This window comes from Natrix helvetica, assembly GCF_964273705.1.
Source record: "Natrix helvetica genome assembly, chromosome: 1".
In the NCBI taxonomy this organism is placed as follows: domain Eukaryota; kingdom Metazoa; phylum Chordata; class Lepidosauria; order Squamata; family Natricidae; genus Natrix; species Natrix helvetica.
Genome location: NC_138548.1, coordinates 205,359,046 through 205,383,401, shown reverse-complemented (window position 1 = coordinate 205,383,401; position 24,356 = coordinate 205,359,046). Strand labels below are relative to the sequence as shown.

Genomic DNA, 24,356 nt, shown 5'->3' with positions numbered 1-24,356 from the left:
CCCCACAACAATATATCTGGGGGGAAAAATAAGCCAGGGGCAAATCTCCATAAAAAATAACTTTTCATGCCAGTGAGAAGTTTAACATTTTCACATTAGTCAAGAAACTATTAGTAAAGCAGACCCAAAGCTGGAAATGGAGACTCCAAAATAATGAGTCAAGTCAAACACTTTTAAATGCCAAAGGCTCTTTCTTGGACACATGATACAGCTTGCTTTAAATGAAGAGCATTACTTGTTTATTAATTGCTTATTTACACAAGCTTCCATACTAGCCAATATTTTGACTTGGAGTAGCTTACCAAACCTAAGTAATTATGGTTCAATTAAGGACAAAAAGTATAGAATATACCAATAAGCAAGCAAAAAATAACCATCTCAATCATTCAGCCCCATGTCATCACTTCTTTAGAAAAGCAATATTTCATCCTTCTCTATAACTCCTCCTAAAAAGCCCTGTTTTCACTGCCCTTCAGAGCAGTGTCAGAGGTGAGGCATCCTTATCTCTGGAGATAAGCTGGTCCAGAGACAAGTGTCAAACTCATCAAAAGGGCTCACCCCTGGGGTCCCTGATGTTGACATTCCTTCAGCATGGCAAAATGGAACAGGCCCTTTATCTTGGACCTCACCAGGCGGGTAGATTCCACATTAGAATAGCAAATCTTGCAAATACCTTGATCCTGAGCTCCAAAGCCTCTATAAAGAAGATAACCTCGAATTGCACCTGGAAGCTAATTGGCAACTTGTACAAGTCCTCAGTAGTGTTACAGGAGGGAAACGAGTCATGCTTGTTAGTACTGGAGCTGCTGTACTCCAGACCACTGAAGCTTCTTGTTGACCTTCAAGGACGGTCCATGTAGAACAAATTGCAGCAGTCCGTACATGAGGTGACAAGGCTAGGAAAGACCCTCAGACTCTTATGTGAAAGGAGAAGGATGACACTAGGATTCTAAGCAGGGAAGCAAAACACTTTCAAAAGTTAAGCATGGATTACTTCCAGAATCAGGAGGCTTCCAGAGTCACTCTGTTTTGCTATGGATAAATTAAAGCCTTGTTTCTCCATCCAATGGACTACGTCCACAAACCCTAAATCTTGCAAGCTGCCCAAAGGATATCTTGCTTATACCAGTTAACGCCACCAAGTATTGCATAGTCATCAACTAGAGTTATCAAGGCCAAGTAGAAGATCGCAATTTCATCAAGCGTATTCTGCAGCTGCAATCCTGCCACTGTCTCAATAACCTCCCCTAAAACTTCAGGCCAATAGTTCATCAGAATAATTAAGCCAAGTGATAGCTTTTTGAAGTGGAGACATTACCACTTTCAAGGTAGACAGCATAACCTCCTTACCAAAAATAATGTGACCACCATCCACATCCACCCTCCCATCACTTCCCTGGAAGCTTTCACCATCCAGTTTGGGAGAGGGATCCAATACAATGATGGTGGAGCTAAACTGCCCACTTTCTCAGAGATCCTCAGGGTCAAACCAATCTAGATGACATCACAAGGTAATGTAACTCTGTCATGACAATTGGACTTGCCTAGCCAGCATGCAATTCCATGTAAAGGTGAATTTATCTTCCAGAGGTCTCACAACTAAATTTCAAGTATGAGAGGGTGGGTACTTGTTTTTTTTTTCCTCATTCAAGCCTTCCATTCTGGAATTTTCTTCCTACCTTCAAAAAGCAATTTTTTTCCTCCCGATTGAGCTTACCTCCAGGAGACTTCATGTGCACATCCTTGTGATTTCTTTGGCAGCATTTTGGAAGTGGTTTGTCATTGGCTTTTTCAAGATCCCCCCCCCCCCCAACTTTCCAATCCCTCCTTCCCCTCCCATTGTTTGGTTCACACATATGTATACATCGCCATAGCATACATTATTATTCTTTTGAACTTGAATATATTGTTAGCCACTTTAGTGTTGTTTCATTTTAATCAAAGAGGCTAAATTATCTTACCAAATAAACAGTAGGGCATCTCAAGTACTAAAATTATACTTAAACAAGCTTTATCACTGTAAATTTAAAAAAAAACACCCTACCGGTATAGTTGATTGAAAAGGCATACAGAGAAAGAAACCTCTGTAATTAAAATTCAAAAGGTACCAGACTGCTTGTAGTACAAGTTTGTTATTTTATTTGTACTTTTTTTCCAATAAAAAAGTACAAAAACAATAATAATAGTGATAAATCATTGAAATAATAATGGAAACTGACTTATTAATATCCAATTTATATTATTTCATATTAGATAGGATTAGAGAAGCAGTGCACAAATATTATGATTGCTTTTGCTCTATTTTTTTAGGCTTTTTAAATAAACACCCACATTGTGTTAGTACTGTTCTCAGGAAACATGAGGACTAGAGACTTTAAGCCAAATATTAATTTAACTTTGGAACCTGTTGTTTGTGAGAATCCTCCTCTTTATTCATGTGTGAATATGCATGTGGACATTTATGAATCCAAAGAAGAGAATCTTGCCCCGAACTATGTTATATCCATAGTATATTAGTGCACAGTGAAGGGTACAATTGGAAGATAGCAGTTACCAAGAAGAGACAGAATAGAATGCCCAGAAAGATTATTTGTTCTTTGCCTGGAAGATCATGCAAATGAATAACAGAGTTGGAAAGGACTTTGTAGGTTATCTAGTCCAACCTCCTGTTCAAGCTGGAGCCCCTGTACTATTTCTGACAAGTGGCTGCCCAATCTCTTCTTGAAAGCCTCCAGAGATCATCCCTGCCAAAGTGAGCCAATTTGGTCAAGAACTAAACGGTGTTATTACAATGGAGGTCAGGCGTAGCTTTCAACTTGGTGGGAATTACATCAGAAATATTTCTGAAGTCTCCCTGCTCAAAGGAAGCAGTTATACTAAGTTAAGTATTTCCTGCAAATTAGCCTCCTTCCAGGCTGGGGGCACAGGTGAGAAAGATGATAGGATTGTTGCTTGTTTTAAGAATGGTGTAAAAACATCTTTTGTTCTGCAATCAGTTTTGACCCTTCAAGGATAAGGATCTCTTTCTCTTTTGCATGTAGCTCCTTTGCACTGCAAATTGCACTGCAGGGTTAAGTAGATCTGGTCAGCAGCCTATGCTTTATTCAATAGAGTTTTACTCCCAGGTAAGCCTGTATAGGATCACAGTCTGCACCACGTTCCTGGATTGCCTCTGTAAGCACTGATGAAGTCTGGGGGAAAATATATCCCACTCAGTAACTCTCAAATAAACAATCTGGAAGCAAATAATATGTGGAAGGGAGTACAGAGACCATTGAAATGGTATCTCTGGGACAATTATGCCAGAGAGTTTCCACTTACACAGCAAACCTTGGCATTTTGCTGTTAAATAAACAGGAATAACACTGCACAAGAGAGGATTGTTTTCACAAAGCCCAAACCATCTCCATTTCTTTATGACTTTTAATTTCAGTCTGAGTGCAGGCATGATCAGGCTGTGGATGTGGGGAGAAAAACAGATCTTGGTTAGAAGAAAAAAGCCTTGCTCCCAGTTATTACCATCTCCCTTTGCCCTCGTTGTGGGTCTGGGTGTGTATTAAATCTGCCAAAGACTGGAAGAGAAATATATCGCGGTTACAATATCTGTGAAAGTGAAGCTCCAAGGAATTGCAAGGCTGATTCTGATAAAACCTTTGTTATTTAGTTATGCTCATTGCTGCTTGGTTCACTTACTCTGAATTAGCTCGGATGAAAAAAAAGGGGGGGTTGCGTGTATGAAGAAATCAGAGAGCATGATTGTCATGCCAAAGAGGACAGGGCTCTCCTACCTTTAATAACCAGGTAGAGGAGAAAAGTTTGAAAGGTGCTGCTTCTCCTGAGAATTATACCTTATCCATAGCAATAACTCTGCCACCACATCTCTGCCACTCTTGATGCCCCTCCCTTCCAAAGAAAAGGCTTTTATGATGAATGTGACAACTGGGGACTTTCTTCTCTTGTTTCAGGAAGGCACATGGCAATAATGAGATTTGTTATTCTTTTGATAAAGCCTATAGGGGTACACCATGCATGGCTTTTATACTGTGGGGGTAGATTAACCCAGCTTTCCTCAATACGCCATCATTCAAATGCTTTGGGAGAAGATATCCTGACCTCTGACATCATGATATGCTGGCTAGGAATTCTGGGAACTGTAACCATCTACACATCAGATTGGGCAAGATCTGCTCTTGCACACCTACCACAATCTTACCTAATCCATCTCTGTCAAATGTGTATCATGGTCCCAAACTTGTAAAATGATCTAAGATTACACGATCCTTGCTAAGTAATAACAGTAATAACAAAGACTCAGCAGTGGATATGTTCAGACACACTTGGAGATTTGAACAAAAGCTGGCAATTGGCCACCGAAGGGATAGCAGCACAGCAACATAAACTAACTTGGCTTTAAGTCTAATTTTTCGCTGTGCAAGAAGGAAAAAAAGATTGGAGCATTCTTGCTGCAAGTTTCACTTGCCAGTAATTACCATCAAAGACAACAAACGGTTTCATTTCTTCAAGTAACCTATACAGAAGCTAACAGCAGAATGTACTTATTTGTGTAGTACAAACACAATCCAAAACAAATGAGAGATGCAATGATGTGTAGCACGGAAAATGTTTCAGGTCAGATTCAGGCATGTTTTTACTCCAGAATGCTCAATCCCATTTTATATCCCCTTTAGTGCTTCCTTCCCTCCACATAATCAGAATTTCTTACCCATTAAACACCCATAATCTTCATAGGACTGTTGGGAAGAATTTCTTTTTTATGGTCCTCCTCCCCAAATACTTTTCCAGTTTCTATTAAATGTTGCCTTCCCCTAAACTTGCAAATTCCTCTTTTCCTACTGATGCCCTTTTCATTGCCATTATTTTGATGATAATATACATGTAGCTTGAAATGAAAGGTTTGGGGAAATTACGATTGCTGTACCATATATATGTAACAGAATGAGCCCCACCAAAGTCAGCAAATCTTATTTCTAAATAGATATAGAGATATAAAATAGATCAGAAGTTGCACCTTTAAGGTTGAAGAGGCATATTTAGAATTCTGGAATTTGTTTCTTATGTTGCAGTGAAAGGCAACCAAACGAAATATTCAACTGAAATGCCTTCACATGTAAAATTAAAAAATATGTTAAGAGCCTATTAAAATATCCCTTCTCATGCCAGTAATTCAAACGCTAATGGATGGGAAGATGTCTCTAATTCTTTTTTCACCGGGGTTGATAATTGATAATGTACCTGCTTAATGACTCCCTTAGATTAATATATATGTGTAATATGCTTAAACCAGATATTTGTACAGTAAATGGTCTTTTTTCTTAAAAGAATTTCACTCTTTCATGGGTTCCCATCTCTTTTTTATTTGATTGGAGTTCTGATCTGTAGTAATAAGCAATTAAATACCGTAGGTCAATCGTAGTTGTTTTTGTGGTCATGGAGTAAAAATTGAACCGTTTCCTCTTTATTGAATACCATTATATCCCCCCGCATGCTTCCTTTTTGGATCAAGACAAATAAAGTATTGTGAAACACACCTCCTGGTTCTTTTATCCTTACCTTTCTTTCAAAATAAAAAGTAAGCATTTCAAGACAATTATGCCTGTGACCATTGATCCTCGAGGTGTGATTTGTAACCCAATAATTCATGTCTAAATTCACATAGCTAATGCTGAATAAAGACCTATACTGTATACTGTTGATGTAAGTCTTGTAAGCCAGGTTGGTAACCCATTCGGTTTTGATTTAGAACTTTTTTCAGCAAGAGAAAACCTAGGCCGATAGATTTTTCCTGTATAAGTTCTGGTTGCAAATTTTGTTTTTTCTAAGACAGCTCTGCAATACTAGGACCACCCCTACTACTAAAGTATTTTCAATATATTAAAATGAATATTGGTTTACACATTGCACTAAGCCTGGGTTTGTTTTGACTAAACTTGAATGAATAAACTACTGTGCTTGTGTAACACTGAAGTTTGAAGTTGACCATCAAGAATTAGCACATGAGCAAAAGGGAAAGGAGGCAAACTAATTATCCAATTAATCTCCTTTGCCGTGTGAAGCTGTATTATATTCATCTTAAAATTATTCAATTTGTACTAAGGTCATTTTTTTCCTTAGGTAAGTTGATATAGTAGTCCTTTGATATTAGTCTAGATATTTTCCTCTGGAAAACACAATTAGCTATGTTTGGTTTTGGCTTTTCTGTAATTTTCTCCTTTCTGAATTTATATTCCTACCTATGGATTACCATTTACATTATGCAAATGTCCCCTTATGTATCAGTGATATATTTCCTCTCTTTTGGAGATGGGACATGCAAGCGACTTTCTCAGTTGGGGTGGGGAATCACTTTTATTCCTGCTTTGAGTGTGGAGATGCTTGAAACTTTTTATATATACTTATTTATATATATACATACATACCTATATATTACAGAAAATAGCAGCCCAACTCACCAGAATGACCATAGGAAGCGTACAGCCTAGAATGCCAGTTTGGTGTAGTGGTTAAGATGCTGGCCCAGAAACCAGGAGACTGTGAGTTCTAGTTCCACTTTAGACACGGCAGCCAACTGGGTGACTCTGGGCCAGTCACACTCTCTCAGCCCAACCCACTTCACAGTTTTGCTGTTGTGGGGAAAATAGGAGGAGGAGGAAGCATTGGGTATGTTAACTGCCTTGAGTTACCTATAAAGTAACAAAAGCTGGATAAAATAATTAATAAACAATATAAGTAAATACAGAGTAAAAAAAAAGCCCACCCCAAAATAGCTGCATTTTAAAAAAATCCAATAATAAAGGAATGATATAGCCAGGGCCGGATTTAGATGAAAAGAGGCCCTAGGCTATTCCACTTATGGGGCCCTTTCACCTCCCATTTTTAAGTTTGTAAATTACATGAGAGATAATAAAATACATCATTACTGTGATGTATATCAATATATTAAATGAAACATGTTGTAATTGGTACTAACCTTTATAAAAAATGTGGCACGGATAATAAATAAAAATAAAAGGCCCCTCTGGATCTTGAGGCCCTAGGCTGAAGCCTAGTTAGCCTATAGGAAAATCTGGCCCTGGATATAGCATACGTCTGGGTTGAAAACTAATTCCATTTCTAGTCAGTAAAATTGTGACTAAACAATCCAGACAGTGGGGGGGGGGGTCATGTAATCTCTCACGCCAAACACCATGGAACTTGTAACTCTTTCATGCCAAAATAATCCAAATGCTCTGGGGACATGGTGCTCCGTAGGGCAAGCATAATGAAGGAGAAGGCATGGCTTCTAGATCCCACAATTTGACACTTGCCTAATAGTCAGGATAGACCTGGAATGTGCCTGCTGGTTTTGGTGGGACAAGCAAGGCAAATAGAGACAGGTAGTCCCACAAGTAACTTGGCCTTCAGCCAAAGAGAGCTTTATAGGACATAAGCAGCATTTTGAATTGTGTTTGGAATCCCACTGTGCAGCTTCCAGAATTAGTGGAGCTGGCAGATATCCTCAGGGAGAGAGAATCCCACAAATAACCTGGTCCTGTGCCATTGGGGACTTTAAAGCTAATAACCAACCCCTTCAATCACTCCTGGGAAAGAAACTGGAAACCTGCACAGCTTATCCAGCAGTGGTGTAATATGGGTGAACCGTTGGGTACCCAAAACTGTGTGTTGTACCAATTACTGTCATACATATAATGCATTGCAGTAATCCAACTGGGAAACGGTGACCATGGAATGAGTAACCGTGAGCATGGCTTCTAAGTCCAGGAATGGGTCCAAGCGGTGCACAAGATGAATCTGTGTGAACTACTCACTAGCTCTGTCCTGAGAAGTGCAACCTTTGACAAGAATCAAAGATGATATCTCACATAAACCAGAAAGAACACACACACACACACACACACACACACAATCCAGAACCACTCAATTTTGCTGGGGTTTATTTTTCACCCTACCTTAATATTGTGGTGCACATTTGCACCACTGGGGATCCAGCAACACTTTCTAGGAGTGCAACTGGAAGAGGTGATCCAGGGCTGCTTGATAACCAGGTCCCATGCAGTCCTGAGAAGGTGCAGGCAAACTGTGATCAATCTTTACTACAAATCTAATTTATCTCTCTTCTCAATGGATTTTCAGCCATGGCCAGAGAGAATTGTGTTGCCTGAGTTAGACTTTTTAAAAATAAATAAATAAATAACACATGGGCCAAATTATTTCTGTGCCTGACGCAGAAACCTCCTGAAGCACCTGTCTCTGGATGTAGTGGTGTAAAGATAACAATATAAGAAATAATATGCTGCTCATATATAACACCAGGTGTTGCTCTACATCTAGCTAAAACTGAGTTCAAACAGGAGAAATAAGAGCCAACAGTCAATTCTGTAAGCAGCCATGGAAAAGAAGACCTTGGTTTTGGTTGTAATTTATCAGCAAGATTCCATTATCAGCAACCTCTCATTTGTTTTCTAGACAAATTGAAGTTGAAATAAAAGCTTTGAAGTCTGTTATTTAGTTATGAGAAATATTTCTGTACTTGTCATCCTGTTGAACACTCCCAAAACATTTCACAAAACGATGAAATAGTTCTGAAATAAATAATGGAGTGATAAAACAGAATAAACTTCCCTACGGGTAATAGTACAAAGATTTGTTACAAAAGATGCTGTCCATGGATTCTTTTACGATTTTCTTGTGGGTCTCATCACCCAATGAGACAAATAATCAGTGCGCAAATGGAAAAGAGGGTTTTTCTTATGTTTGCCTTCTTGCGAAAATTCCCAGGCTAGTTTATTTCTTTGTTTCAATGGCAGGAAAGATATCTAAATGTTGTAGAGTCTAAAGGTTTAGTTCTGCTCTTCTCTGTTTTAAAATAACTCTGAATTCCGATTTATTCTTGAATTTAATCTAATATTTTGTTCTGTATACGGTGGGAGTACTGAAAATCCATAGGAAAAGATCAAGAGGTGCTTAATGAGATTCAGCTACAGAATTTTAGAATACATTTTAATCTTGTCAGTTTATTCTGTTTAAAATATGCCTGCTATCAAAACTCTGTTCAGTAAGTCCCATCTTAAGAGACACCCCCAGCTTTCTGTCTCGAAGTGAAAAATCCCTTCCCTAATGCCTAGTCTCATTCAGTGCCCTTCTTAAAATCAGTCTACTTTTTGTACTCGGAACAATTATGCTCATCTTTTTTAAAGGTCTCTTTTGCCCAGAAAACTTCTCAGTTTGGATAAATGTGGATAAACATGTTTCCTGCTTAACAGGCATACTAATTTTCTTTTTGCTTTATTCAAAGAATGAGTTAGCAGTGACTATCTTAAATTCAACATTCATGTAATGGCTCCGCTGTAACTCTGTGTTTTGTGATCTCTTTGTTAGTTGCCTCTAATTTTCCATGCACTTTCCCTTTGTACTCTGTTAATAAGTTCAATTGACTGGGGAAAACCAATAGATGAAGCGTCTGGCGACCAATGAAGCAACTGACCATTCAAGCAATTAACCTAGATTTTTTTTAATTCATTCAACACCAGCCAGGCATTTGCCTCAGATCTTCACCAGCAATCAGAAACCATTGCCCCGAAAAAGAGATGCACCAGTTTCATTTTTGCATGCTAAAAACCAGGAGCAAGGAGGCAAATAAGCTGACGTATCTGCACCACCTTTCTGTTTAAACCCTGCAAAGCATAATATCCAATGTAGCCAGAAGCTTCAGTCTAAGCTGCTGGGGCAGAGATATACATAATACATAGAGCCTGCAAAATGAATTTTTAAAAAAATAAAAATAAAAGCGAGGAAGACCAAAAGCAAATGACATGTGCCTAATATAATCCGCTGAACTCAGCCCTGAAGGAGGAATGAAATCCATTTGACAAAAGTTTTATGTTTTTTTTTTAGCTCCCTCCTAAAGCAAATGTTCAATGCTGGATAGTGTTTTTTTAACCCATGGGTACTGTTGAGAAGCCATTGAAGGGCTGACATAGGTCAATTCACAGATAATCCTGATCGAATGATGCCGTATATCACACGCAGCCAATTTGAAATGAGTCTGTCCCGCTTGTGTCAAAATATCAGAAATGGAAAGATTATCAATGAATTATCTTTTCAACCTGTACATCCTGGAAACGGACCACATTAGCCCTCTCCACACTGCTACCCTCCAGATGTCGGACTTCAACCCCAGCCTCATTAGAGGATGGCATTTGAAATCTAGCACATCTGGAAAGCACCGAATTGCTGGAGAGCTAGATAGATGGAAGGCTATGAGAAGACGAGCAGCAGTAATTTTTATAGTAACAATGGAGTCAGAAGGAATGAAGGGTAAGGATGATTATATTTTCTGAGTTTCAGGGTTTGTGAAGGATTTGGATTGTTGTACTTTGTTGGAACTCTGACATTTATGGATGCTTGATTTGGGGATTGTTTAGAAACCTCTTTTTACAAAGTAGGATTTGGACATGAAATAGAATCATTGTAGATTTTGCTTCTCTGTTTATTCAATTTATGCCCACTCCAATTTCCAGATTCTCAAACTCTTTATGCGATTAAGTCCTTGGCTTTAGTGATCTCTCCATGACATCGCCAGGAATCAAGCACAACTGAAAAGAGATTTTACATATACCTCACCTGAAAAACATTTATAATACATACTACTTAATAGTAAATGCATACATATGGCTGAATCAGAAGTTCATATTTTACAAGATCAAATCATCAAAAAAATTTAAAAGTCTAATCCATGCCATGCAAATAAAATAGAATTATGCAATTTACTTGCAGTTACACATAATTTACTTGCAGGGTACGGGTGAGTCCTTGGGACCTGTTATTTGAGTCTTTGGGACCTGAATGCTTTTATAAGGCAGCTGATAGATAGCTGTAGATAGTAGACTTCAGTGGCACATGATTCTTAGAAGACAAGCATAGGATCACATATTTATCATAGAAACATTCCGAGTTCAAAGATAGAAAATAGTCCCCTTCACATATTTCAATATCCAATCATGCTAATGGCTATATTATAGAGATCAGGGGGGGAAGGGGCTACAGTTCCCTACCCCTGTGCTGTACCCCAGACTTTCACCTTGAACTTTGTGGAATGTATTCACTCATATATAAGTCTGCTGAGATTTGTCAACAATTATCATTCTTTTCTCCCATTAGGCTCAGAATCGAAAATGCGGGAGGTTTGTGCGGGTTGCAACACCCCAATCTCAGATCGCTTCCTGCTGCGGGTGAATGAGCGCTCCTGGCACGAGGGCTGTGTGAAGTGCGCCGCTTGCCTCCAGCCTCTCTCAGGCACATGCTATTGTCGTAACAGGCAGCTCTACTGTAAGCATGACTATGAAAAGTAAGTGCCAGAAATTTGACTGTCTGAATGATTAGCTTGTGTATTTGCCTTTGTAAGAAATTCACCAACGGAGAGAAAAGGTAGAACTGTTTTCAGAGATGATGATTGTGAAGGGATGTATTTACGGTGTATACAAATACATGTGGGTGTGTATCCATCTATCTACACATACACACTTACTTAGAAGTGAGTTGACAGGTTTGCAAGTTGGCTTCAGTTGTCACCAATATCATAGGAACAATTTTCAAACTACATTAGCAGTAAACAGCTATTTGATGTCATAACAGAAACTTGCAGAGGTTGTGGTGTCATCAGCTGTCAGACATGCAGTTGTAATGTCACAGATGAACAGAGCAGCTTATTGCCGGGCACAGATTGGACAAATAAAAATTGGAGAGGCAAAAAACACTGGGTCCCTTTGGTCACATTTGAATATTTGTACAATGACATACTGTTGGTGGAAATCTGAGTGATTCTGGCATCTTTTTGACCTGTTATGTATGATATGTGTTCGTTTTTGTTACAATCTTTTCTTATCTAAGGACCATAGTTCTCTGAGGGATGAAGACTTCTAATGAATGAGTTTACTGCTATGTGAACAGATTGTTAACAGTGTGTTGAAATCCATTCTTAGATGGAATTTAATGAAAGCTTTGTACTAGTTTTTCAGCGGCAAACGAAATCTGAATTCTGGAAACAGAAAAGCTCAGTTTTGAGGCAAGAATATATATATTGAGTAATAAGAGACACTATGAGAGTTAGCTTATTTGGCACTAATTTATTCTTCTGTGTTGAAGTTGGGTTTGGAGGAACTGTTTGGCAAGTGAACAGGACTGCTTAGAAAGTAATTGATAGAATGTAATGTGGGGATCTCAAGTCAGTAATGCAATGCCACTACAGTTAGTATGAAGGCAGCAGTTGTTAAAATATCACAGTTGGTATCTGAGCAGCTAGGGAGTAGAATTAGAAACAAAAAAAATCAGACTAGATATTAAGGTTTTTGTTTTTCCTGGGAGATAAAAATATCTGAAATTATAAATTATAAAGAAAGTGCAAAAAAAAAAAAGAACTACATGCATGGAGTACAAACTCCTCATGCTGCTCCAAGACAAGCACTGAGATTCCTATATCTTATTAATTTCATTGATTGTTATTGGCTTGAGAGCATGATGCTTGAGAAACATCTTTTCCATAAAGGAAGTATTAGATTCTCTTCTAGAAAACACTCTCCAGGGTAAATGGGACCCATTCTGGGGATTGCCCCAAACCTGACAACTGGTTTTTTGGGTTTTTTTTTTGCCTGCCTGCCTGCCTGCCTGCCTTCCACTCCTAGCAGCTACTTGAAAAATCCTTGCAGTTTGGTTGGCAAGATTTCAGAAGTGCTTTGCCATTGCCTCCTTCTTAGGGCTAAGAAAGACGGGATGGCCTAAGGTCACCCAGCTGGATTCATGCCTACAGCTGAACTAAAACTCAACGGTCTTCCAGTTTCTAGCCTGATACCTTAACCACTACATTAAACTGGCTCTGCAATTCTTTGCTGATTACTAAATACGTTGATTAGGTTTAAGTGCATAGTTTAGATCAGTGCTTCCCAATCTTTTTCCTTCATTACCCAAAGCTGCTTATCAGAGAGTCCTTTTTACCCAATGTAAGTACAACTCTTTAAGTCAGTTTAAATACCCCTGTTGTGATTGGGTAGGTTCATGCGTCATTACCTAAAGAAAAATTGCTTTTACCCAACTTGGAGTAATATGTCCATGTTTGGGAAACACTGGTTTAGAGGACTTTTCCCCCCAATCACAATTGTGTTGATAATAGAAAATTTGTCTACATAGTTGAAAGGTTTTTAAACTTGTGTGAGACAATCTATTTGATCTCATAATAATAGAAATATTACATTGTTGACTTACCTTTGAATCACAACAGCATATTTTGTGAATGAGAAAAACATGTTTCACATATGATTATGTTTTCCTAATGCTAATTTAACTAGATTCTGTGCCTCAGATTCCCAACAACTTCACAATTATTTTAAAAATCAACTTTCTTTTCCCTTGACTAAAACAACTTACTACATCCCTGACATGAATTCCTCAGGCTTCTGTCTCCTTTCCACACAAAAAAAAGTCCAATGTTGTCTGTGTGTGCCTACATTACATTTACTCTGCAATTTGCATTAGAAAAGTGAAGATGAAAAGGAAGTTTAACCTTTTCCCTACCAGTAGCTTCCCATTTTTCACAAATCACTCTCACCTCCAGCTGCTTTTAATTTTGCCAATGTCTCAGGCTTATGTCTACCTTGCAAACATGACTCTAAATACCTGAACTAATAAAGGAAACAAAAATTGAGTGGACTGCATTGAACTTCCTTTTATGCCCATGCAAATCTTTTCCTTCTGAAAGTAATAAATAGGCAAGAAGAAAGTAATAATCATTTTTATTTATACGCTGTCCAGCTCCCAGTTAAAAAAAACAAAAACCTTTAGCTGCTTTATTACAGCCAATTGCAGAGGATTATACAAGTTTACTCCTGGTATAACAGTGTATGCAAAATGTGTACTTTTATCATTTTTCATGCCCTCTCCCTTCTTTGGTGATATTAAATGCCAAGTTTCTCTACTTAGGTCAAAAGAAAGAAAGAGAGAGTACAAAGAAGATATGACTTCTCTTGTAATAGCCTGCCATAAAAAAGCTTAAAGTGGTGTTAATTTATGAAATTCTGAAGTAGAATAAATGAGTCTAGAGTAATCCAAGATTACACTGTTTAGAATAAAAAGTGATCTGATTATCAGCATTCTTTGTAAAGTCTAATTCTGCATATTCTCAGAACATATATTGTGGTTAAACATTGCTCAGCTGTTGCGTTTAGTATCTTGTAATTAACTGACCATGATATTTGGCATTTCATGAAACTTAATAGTGTTGGATTATTTAATATATATCAAAGATGAGCGGGCTGAGCTATAAGGCAGAACTAAACTTGTCATCAGTTTAAAGTCTTTGAGCTCCCATAAGAGACCTAACTCCTAATTCTGTTGAGAATTGTCTAGCTCCAATTTACGATTAGTTAAAATCAGTTTTTTGTGTACAGGTAGCATTAATAAATTCTCTAGTATTCTGAACTCAGCAAGTGTTCCTGGTTCTTTGCACCTGATATAATAGTGGTGATTAGCAGCTCAATGTACTTATTAGTTGGCACGAAATCCCATGTAACAGTGACATATAATGGCAACTAATGTTTAATAAGATTTCATAGCAAATATGCAATAATATTAAATCTTGATTAATGTCAGCCAAACCATGCTGGATATCAACAGAACTAAAGTTTATTAACTGTCTATTTTGTGATGAAGCTGTACATTCTATATGCACACGAAGTTTTTTTTTTATTTAAAAAGTTATCTTTCAGAAGTTGTTTATGGAAGTCAGGCATTTCCATACATATCAAATATTTGCAAATATTCATTTTTGTTTTGACTCACAGATCTTTATTGTTAGATATGGAAACTTTATATGTCCCATATCTAAATTCATTTTCTATCAATGTTGGTTTTCATTAACAGTGCTAGCAGTTTGTTCAGTGATATTGTCAATTGAATTGCTTTATCTGTAAATAAATGTATCAATTTATCTGTGCAGTGGATCAAAAAAAATCATGCAAACAGTACAATTTAGAGAAGAGTGCAGAAAAAGTATTGAAAATAATATTAAATATGTACGCTTGAAATTATTTAAACACCTTAAAGATCAGTTGTGTTAAGATTTCCATTGACTAGATGCAAAGATGCAAGGTGTCCTAACTGCAAAAGCAGATTAAAATAAAAATAAACAATGCAGAATAAGTGCCTATTAATGGATATGTCTATGTCAATTAACATTAAGAAGTGAATCTTGCAAAAGCCAGGGCTCTGTTTTAAAAATCTAATATTAAGAAATATCTAATTGGATCAAATAATTATTTTCTTGGTGCATTTTTCAGAAATCTTTTATGGGTACGTACATGAAATAACTTTCAAGGGTGTAGAAGGAGACTCATTTTTCTGAATAGAGAAAGCCAATATCAGGATATACATGTATCATTGGGAGAGCCCTTGCAGTTATGCTACTTTTTTAAAAAATCATATCTATTCCTGCATGGATTTGATCTACTCTGTTGTTACCTATTGGCCTTACTTCCTTGGTTCTCTAGGAATCAAATCCACTTTTTCATTGTCCTTAATACATATTCACAGAAAGAGTTGTGCAATTAAGCATTATTAGTGTCAGTATTTTATGGTCTTTCAGGGAGTTCCCTTCAACTTAGCATGTCAACCTGGACTTTCCCTCTTCAGGTGACAATGACCTTTGTTTCGTTTGTGTACTTTAAAATTATGTTAATCCAGCCAGCTGCCTTTGGAGGCTTTCCTGCTGAGGATAGCCCTGGATGTTTGCCCTGAACATTTGGTGCACCCTCCTTGAACCCAAAGAATGCCAAGTGTGCACGTTTTTTCTCCTTGCCTATCCCTTCACTCCCCTCCCTTTCCTGTCTTCCTATCAACACTGTTGAGACTAAGCTTGTGTTGCATGCTCCTAAGGGCAAGGACCTTCCTTCTTTGTTTACTGTCTAGAAAAACTGCCCTGGTTGAGAATGATTAAATAAAATTTCCTTCCTCGGTCCTCGCACAGTTTTTTGCCAGCCAGTGAGAAGGATCAAACTGTATCGTAGATGTTTTTTGCAGGCATCCTTTCACTTTCTCAAATACCATCATTATGGGCTCTTAATAGAGGGCTTTTAGGTTGCAACTTCACAAACCAATGGGCTGCAGGGAGCATCCACCACCCTGAATGTATTTCCTTTGACACTTTCCAGTGATAAGGTGGAAAAGAGCCTGCAGCAATTGCTCATCCTGAACATGTTTTGAAATGATTAACCAACACTCCAGGTCCATTATATTCTGTTGCTGAGCCTGAAAGTACAAGGCTGGAGGAGAAGAGGTGGGAGGTTGTTATCTCCCAACATCAAGAGCTTTGATCATCGAGCGTCATGCTCAATGGGAGTACATTGGCTGCCGGGGTTACATACCTTCATCAGCCTTGGGGCTTCAACACCAGCTTCAGAATCTGTCCCACAAGGTATGTGATCTGTCTGTTCTTGCAGTCAGGCCCTGTTCACAAACCAGCAAGAGACATATGTAAGTGTCTCTAAATTTCAGAGGGCACTAACTCTAGCACATTGTAATGTTCTCCCCATAGCAGTTCTGGAGGGCCAATACAAAAAAAGTCCCATATGAGCTAAGATTGTGCCTCTTGTGAACAAGGGGCCATTGAAACCACAGCTCACCTACATTATACAGTACCTTTTATAAGGATTCATGGACTCATGTTATAGCTCCTCCATGTACAATTGTTACTACCAGATCAGTATGGCGCAGTTCCTTTAAACATAGCTAAATTCTGCTCTATTGTCTGTAAAGTTAGGCAGATTTTGATAGCAATAGCAATAGCACTTAGACTTATATACGGCTTCGCGGAGCTTCGCAGAGCTTCACAGCCCTCTCTAAGCAGTTTACAGAGTCAGCATATTTCCTCCAACAATCTGGGTCCTCGTTTTACCCACCTCGGAAGAATGGAAGTCAACCTTGGGCCTGGTGAGATTCGATCTGCGAAACTGCTGGCAGCCAGTGATCAGCAGAAGTAGCCTGCAGTACTGCACTCTAACCGCTGTGCCACCGTGGCTCATCTCACCACTCAATGATCCCACCCCATCAGTTGTAATACACCATCATGCCTTGTTCTGTTGTATTTGAAGGTTTTAATTTTTAGTTCAAGTCCATGACCGCAATAAAAGATTGAATTGAGCAAGACACATCTTTACTGCTCATTGAAATCAGCCTGGAAGTTTATCAATCATGCCACTGATCCATTTTGTCCAGTATGTCACTGACTGACATTCAGGGTCTCCCTAACCAACTTGCTCAGATTTAAGAAGCTAATTGGATAAGCAGTAAAATATTTCAAACCAAAAGGGGAAAAAATCTCAGTTGCTATGACTCAAGTTCCAGATAACTCTACCTGGATGACTAAGAATCTTCACCAATTGGCATAGATGATCTTCAAAATGTAATACTGGGCTATCCAGGAGAAGACAAGAAATGAAAGATAGAACCATTGAAGAATCATAAAGCTGAAAAGGACCATCTAAGTTCAACCATACATACACACATGTCTTCACACCATTCCAGATAAATGGTTGTCCAACATTTGCTTGAAAACCTGTAATGAGGGAACCACCTATGACAGGAAATTTCCCCTGATTTCAGGTTTAAATCTCTCTTTCTAAACTTTCCACCTATTAATTCTTATCCTACATTCAAGCACTCTGGTGTAAAAAAAATCCTACACCTTCTTCCTTGTCCCTGCTCTCAAGTCTCCCCTTAGCCGCCTCTTCTTTAGGCTAAAACAGGGGTGTCCAAACTTGGGAACTTTAAGACTTGTGGACTTCAACTCCCAAAATTCCCCAGCCAGCATGGGGAATTCTGGGAGTTGAAGTCCACAAGTCTTAAAGTTCCCAAGTTTGGACACCCCTGGGCTAAACATACACAGTTCCTTTAACCCAGTGGTTCTCAAACCTTTTTTGGCCATGCCCCACCTAAGCATCTCTAAAATCCTGATTCCCCCCCCCCTGGTGACATATAATTCTTACTATTTAAAAAGTGAACTGCTACTCACGCGGAAGAAGTCTAAAAGGCCATTAACTTGGTTTAAACAAGGTTCCAAAGGACATGGCATCCATGAAAGAGAAAAATAAAAGAACAAAAGACAATAGAAGTACTGAGGAACTTAAAAAATAATAGTATGGAGGGATATGAAAAAACAGCTTAAAAAGTTTCAAAACATATAATAGAGAACTGAAATGCATAAATGTAAATTAATTTTAATGAAAACTTTTTCTGTAATACTTTGATCATATTAATTACTATATATATTAAAGGTACCTAACAAATTCAAAATACAATTTGAGCTCACCTCAAGATCGTATTTACAACACAATCCTATGCATGTCTACTCAGAAGTAAGTACCATTGTCTTCAATACAATACAATACAATAGCAGAGTTGGAAGGGACCTTGGAGGTCTTCTAGTCCAACCCTCTGCCTAGGCAGGAAACCCTATACCGTTTCAGACAAATGGCTATCCAACTTCCAGTGTTGGGGCATTCACAACTTCTGGAGGCAAGCTGTTCCACTGATTAATTGTTCTAACTGTCAGGAAATTTCTCCTCAGTTCTAAGTTGCTTCTCTCCTTGATTAGTTTCCACCCATTGCTTCTTGTTCTACCCTCAGGTGCCTTGGAGAATAGTTTGACTCCCTCTTCTTTGTGGCAACCCCTGAGATATTGGAACAATGCTATCATGTCTCCCCTAGTCCTTCTTTCTATTAAACTAGACATACCCAGTTCCTGCAACCGTTCTTCATATGTTTTAGTCTCCAGTCCCCTAATCATCTTTGTTGCTCTTCTCTGCACTCTTTCTAAAGTCTCCACATCTTTTTTACATCGTGGCGACCAAAACTGAATGCAGTATTCCAAGTGTGGCCTCACCAAGGCATTATAAAGTGGTACTAACACTTCACGTGATCTTGATTCTATACCTCTGTTTATGCAGCCTAGAACTGTGTTGACTTTTTTGGCAGCTGCTGCACACTGCTGGCTCATATTTAAATGGTTGTCCACTAGGACTCCAAGATCCCTTTCACAGTTACTACTGTTGAGCAAGGTACCACCTATACTGTACCTGTGCATTTCGTTTTTGTTGCCTAAATGTAGAACCTTACTCTTTTCACGATTGAATTTCATTTTATTAGATAGTACCCAATGTTCAAGTTTGTCAAGATCCTTCTGTATCTTAAGCCTATCTTCTGGAGTGTTGGCTATTCCTGCCAGCTTGGGGTCATCTGAAAATTTGATGAGTTCCCCATTTATTCCCTCATCCAAATCATTGATGAAGATGTTGAAGAGTACTGGGCCTAAAACAGAGCCTTGGGGTACTCCACTGCATACTTCCCTCCATGTAGATGCAGTTCCATTGAGAACTACACGTTGAGTGCGGCTGGTCAGCCAGTTACGAATCCATCTGGTGGTGATGCTGTCTAACCCACATTCTTCTACTTTATCTAGTAGTAGGTTATGGTCTACCTTATCAAATGCCTTACTGAAGTCCAAGTAAACTATATTGACAGCATTCCTCTGGTCCAATAATTTTCAATGGGGCTTATTCCTGGGAAAATGTTGTAGGATTGCAGCTTTAGTCTACTTAAGTTAGTGAGATCCTTGTGCTTGATGCCTGCTGCAGAGAGATTTTATATTAGGCTCCCATTTAGTCAGCTTCATTCTCAAGTCTCCTTGTTCAGTGATATCCAGTCAATTTTTTTTCTCTTCTGTAGCAAATCATTTACAGCACTAAAGCCACATTCAGCTAAATATGAAGATGGGAACCTGCAGCTTAGTGGGGAAATGCTTTGGTAGTTCAGTAGGTGGAGGTGAATCACACAAGCCTGGCAAGGCCTACGCATGTGTGGCCCAGCCCCAGATTGCTCTGAGAGGAAAAGTCTTGTAAAAGACATGCCCCAGGGTCATGTGATCCCCTTTTGCGAACTTCTGACAAGCAAAGTCAATGGGGAAGCCAGATTCACTTAACAACTGGCTTACTTATGAGCTGCAGTGATTCACTTTAAAAAGTGGCTGTAGAAAGGCTGTAAAATGGGGCAAAACTCAATAAATGTCTCACTTGACAACAGAAATGTTGGGCTCAATTGTAGTCATAAATCGAGGACTGCCTGTATGAGTCAGTTGCCACAGCATCTGAATTTTGATCATAGGACCATGGGAAAACTGCAATATCCCCATGGCCACATGATCAAAGTGAGTGTGAAAAATGGGCATGTCGTTTTTCCAGTGCTGTTGTAACTTTGAACAGTCACTAAATGAATTGCTGTAAGTCAAGGATTACCTGTACTGAAACTAGTTTGTCCTCTAATAAGTAGAATACCGAACTAAGGTATATAGAGACCTACTCTACATAGGGCTATAAGTCACACTAGATATAAGACCCTGTTCAGCCAGTAGGTTGATCAACTTATCCTTACCTTGACCCAGGATTAAGCAACATGGTTCTCTCCAGATATTTTGAAAAATAATTTCCATAACATATAATCAGTCATGGCTGATGGTGGTTGGATTTATTGCCTAGTACACCTGATTACAGGTTGCCTATGCCTGCCTAATTTTATTGCCCGGGTTGCTATGAGAAAAACATTTGACTTTTTTTCTGCTTTGAGTTTTTCAGACAAAGGGTGGGAATGTGTGTATATTTAATAAATAATACAAGCCTTGCATACCAGCTATGAATTGGCATGGCAGGAGTTCAGAACTCTTGGCTATTTATTGGGTTTTCTTTTTAATCCATGTCTTACTCTTTGAAGGCATAATCTTCTCATGATCTTATAAACACAAAATGTTAATTAAAATCAGATTAAATATAAGCTATTTTAAATAAAAAAATAAATTAGAGACAATAAAAATTTCACGATGCCATTAAGGAACAAGGATAGAGAGAACAGGAGGATTTTTAAAAACCTGTTAAGAAGCAGCCACAGGAGAAATTAGTCATTTTATCTCTCAGAAAGGAATTCATAGGTTAGAGGCCAATACTGAGAAATCTCTCCGTTGGTCTGTCCATTTTACTGATTTTGAGCCATAGTTACTCTGACAATTATTTGAAAACATGGATAGACTTCAGAGTCTATTCAGACTTCAGAGGATAATCAGAACAGCAGAAAAAACAATTACTGCCAACCTGCCTTCCATTGAGGACCTGTGCACTGCACGAGTCAAAAAGAGGGCTGGGAAAATATTTACAGACCCCTCACATCCTGGACATAAATTGTTTCAACTCCTACCCTCAAAACGACGCTGCACACCAGAACAACTAGACACAAGAACAGTTTTTCCCCCGAACACCATCACTCTGCTAAACAAATAATTCCCTCACCACTGTCAAACCATTCACCAAGGCTGCATTACTATTACTATTAGTCTTCTCATCATTCTTATCACTCATCCCTTATGAGTGCAGGACTGTAACTTTGTTGCTCATATCCTTACGATTTATATTGATATTGATTGTTTCCTGATTGCTTATTTGTACCCGATGACTATCATTAGGTGTTGTACCTTATGATTCTTGACGAATGTAACTTGTCTTTTTATGTTCACTGAGAGCATATGCACCAAAGACAAATTCCTTGTGTGTCCAATTACACTTGGCCAATGAAGAATTCTATTCTATTCTATTCTAGTTTTTTTTTAAAAAAATTCAGTATATTTAACAGTAAATGGCATTAGTACTAAATCTGGACTGGGGTTAAATTTATCCCACGAACCCCTAAAACAAAATATTGTGTGAATCTGTCATCCATCTCCGAAGTACGATACGGTTGTTTTGAAAGGAGAGATCCAGGGCCCTCCATTGGCAAAAGGCCTGATGAGAAAGGAAATGCAGAGACAGCACACCGGTCTTCGGAGAGGTTTCGGGGAAAACATTGGACATTACTCAGGAGAGTTCTCTGACTCTTGGCAGGCTCCTTGGACAGTTCTCTTTTAACTGTCCAGGCTTATCTTCCTTTTCAGAAGAGAGAGCACAGCCTCCTCCCAAGGACTGACGCAAAGCTTTGGCAGCAGATCGGGACTGGGGTAATAAAAATACCAGCATTTGCCCACTTCCTACAGATGCATAGCCAGAGGTCACAGGAGAGAAAGAGAGATATAAGAAGACACAAACAGGGCTTTCGTTACCTCTACATTTAAAAGAGCTTTGCGGGGGGGGGGGGGAAACCTGGGCATTCATTTTACTACATCATAAATGGAAGACAGGTCAGCGATGGTGATGAAAGAAAAGGCAGAGAGGGTGTCATGGGGCAGGTTCAAACCCTGTACTGATGTTAGGGCTGTAGATTTGAAAAAAGATCGAGACAACCTGGATGGGGAGGTTTTTAGAGAGCATTCTGAAGGCATCAAGGGCTACATTTGGGTGGGCCCCCATCACAGATTTGCCATAATCAATCCCTTTAGAATCCAGGGATATCCAACAGTAGATCCCAGATATGCAATGTGATTCTTTCTTTCCCATATTTACATGCTGATTCAAGCAGATAGAGATGGAAGGGACTTTGGAGGTCTTGTAGGCCAACTCCGTGCTCAAGCAGGAGAGCCTATAAAATTTAAGACAAGTGGTTGTCTGTCTCTTAAAAACCTCCAGTGATGAAGCACCCACAATGTCAGAAGGCAAGCTGTAGCATTGGTTAATTGTCCTCGCTATTAAGAAGCTTCTCCTTAATACCAAGCTGCTTCTCTCCTTGATTAGTTTGCATCCATTGTTTCTTGTCCTGCCCTCTGATGCTTTGGAAAATAAGTTGACAACTCCTTCCCCCTGCTCTTCACTTGGGCCATCTTTAATGTAGTCAGATGAATCAATTTTGGTTTGCTGAGACTATTTGGACTATGAAACAGATCATATTGAATGAGGCAAATGCCAGTATCTTGACTCTATATCTCCTGGAAAAACTAAGAAAATATGTCAAAGTTTTAGAGAACTTGAGAGATAGAGAAAATACATTAATCAAGACATTTTGTCTGTTGAATCCTAAATGTCTATGGAGATTCCCAGTCATCCAGTGCCTGGTTGTCTCAAAGGTGCTTTTTCAAGAGGCAACTTGGGCTTTCTGATTTTTCTTTGAAGACTTTTCACTTCTTATCCAAGAAGCTTCTTGGATGAGAAGCAAAACATCTTCAAAGAAAAACCAAAGTCCAAATTGCCTCTTGAAAAAGCACCTTTGGGACTGAGGAATTCTACCACCGAAGCCATTGTACCCCATCTTCCCCCTGTAAACATATCTGAATTCAAGACTTCACTAAAATGGTTTGGTGTGGTTATCACTTTGTATTAATTAACAGATGTCTTTTATTATATTTTCTGGGGACTTCCTCAGTTCCCCGATGCAGATCCATCTATTCTTATTAGACACCTCAGGCTTCTTGATGATGGGCCTCCATGGTGTGCCTAATGCTTAGATGTTCCTTTCTTCAAGGATGGAAATCTCCCCAGTTATATCCCAGGGAGGCATAGTTTGGAGTTTAGTGATCTGTGCCCTTGTGAACTCTGCCTGAAAAGATAAATTTATCAGTGCTCTCCTAAGGGAACTGTATCATTTAAGTAAATAAAATAGGAGAAGATGTCTCATCCCACTAGATGCAAAATAAATGAATGAAACAAACTAGGTTTGCCTATCCAAACATAAAACTTGACTTGTTCTCTAACAAGTGAGCAGATAATCAGTTTTCATCACACTCAGTGCCATGCTGGGCTCATCTTCATAATGCTGAAGGGGCAAATCTTCTGCAATTATTATTACTGCCATTTTGGTTACCTTCCTGTTGTAAACACGGAAATAATGTGTATCAGTTTCAGAAGGGATTTAATTTTCCCCCAGAGTGAGGGGTCATGGCAGAGTATAGGGGACCATTCAGAAGAAGACCTACAGCTCTGTTAGCATTTCCCCCTTCTCAATTTCTGCCTCTGGGTCTTTCTCACATCAGCTTTTTGGGGTGGTGAAGCAGCCTCGGCCATCGGAAGAGAGGCTGGGGAGGAAAATCCTCTTATGGTGTTGGCACTATTTCTTCTGATTTCCAAGAGAAATCTGAGGAATCGCCTACTTCCTAGGATGCCATTCTAGTAGCTATAAAAACACAGTACAGCCTAAAATCTGGAACTGAAAAAAAGAGAATATAAAAAAACCCCTCCAGTTGGTAAATATACAATAGTTGTTGCCAGAAACCTGAACGTACACTAAAGCACTACTTCAAAAATGGACTATGAGAATGAGAGAGAAGCTAGCCTCCATGCCTTGAGCGATCTGTATTCTTTCTTCAAGGCCATGTAAATTGGTGGACAACACTA

At 38.8% G+C, this 24,356-nt stretch overlaps 1 protein-coding gene across 1 annotated transcript in view; it reads left to right on the top strand.

Moving 5' to 3' along the window:
• The window catches only part of LOC309396047 (LIM/homeobox protein LMX-1.2-like), a 100,003-nt gene that overhangs the window by 8,814 nt on the left and 66,833 nt on the right, over positions 1-24,356 (top strand). Inside the window, exon 3 of the mRNA XM_081960789.1 lies at positions 11,179-11,365. Within this exon, the coding sequence (XP_081816915.1) occupies positions 11,179-11,365 (187 nt within the window). The remainder of the gene's footprint in view (positions 1-11,178; positions 11,366-24,356) is intronic.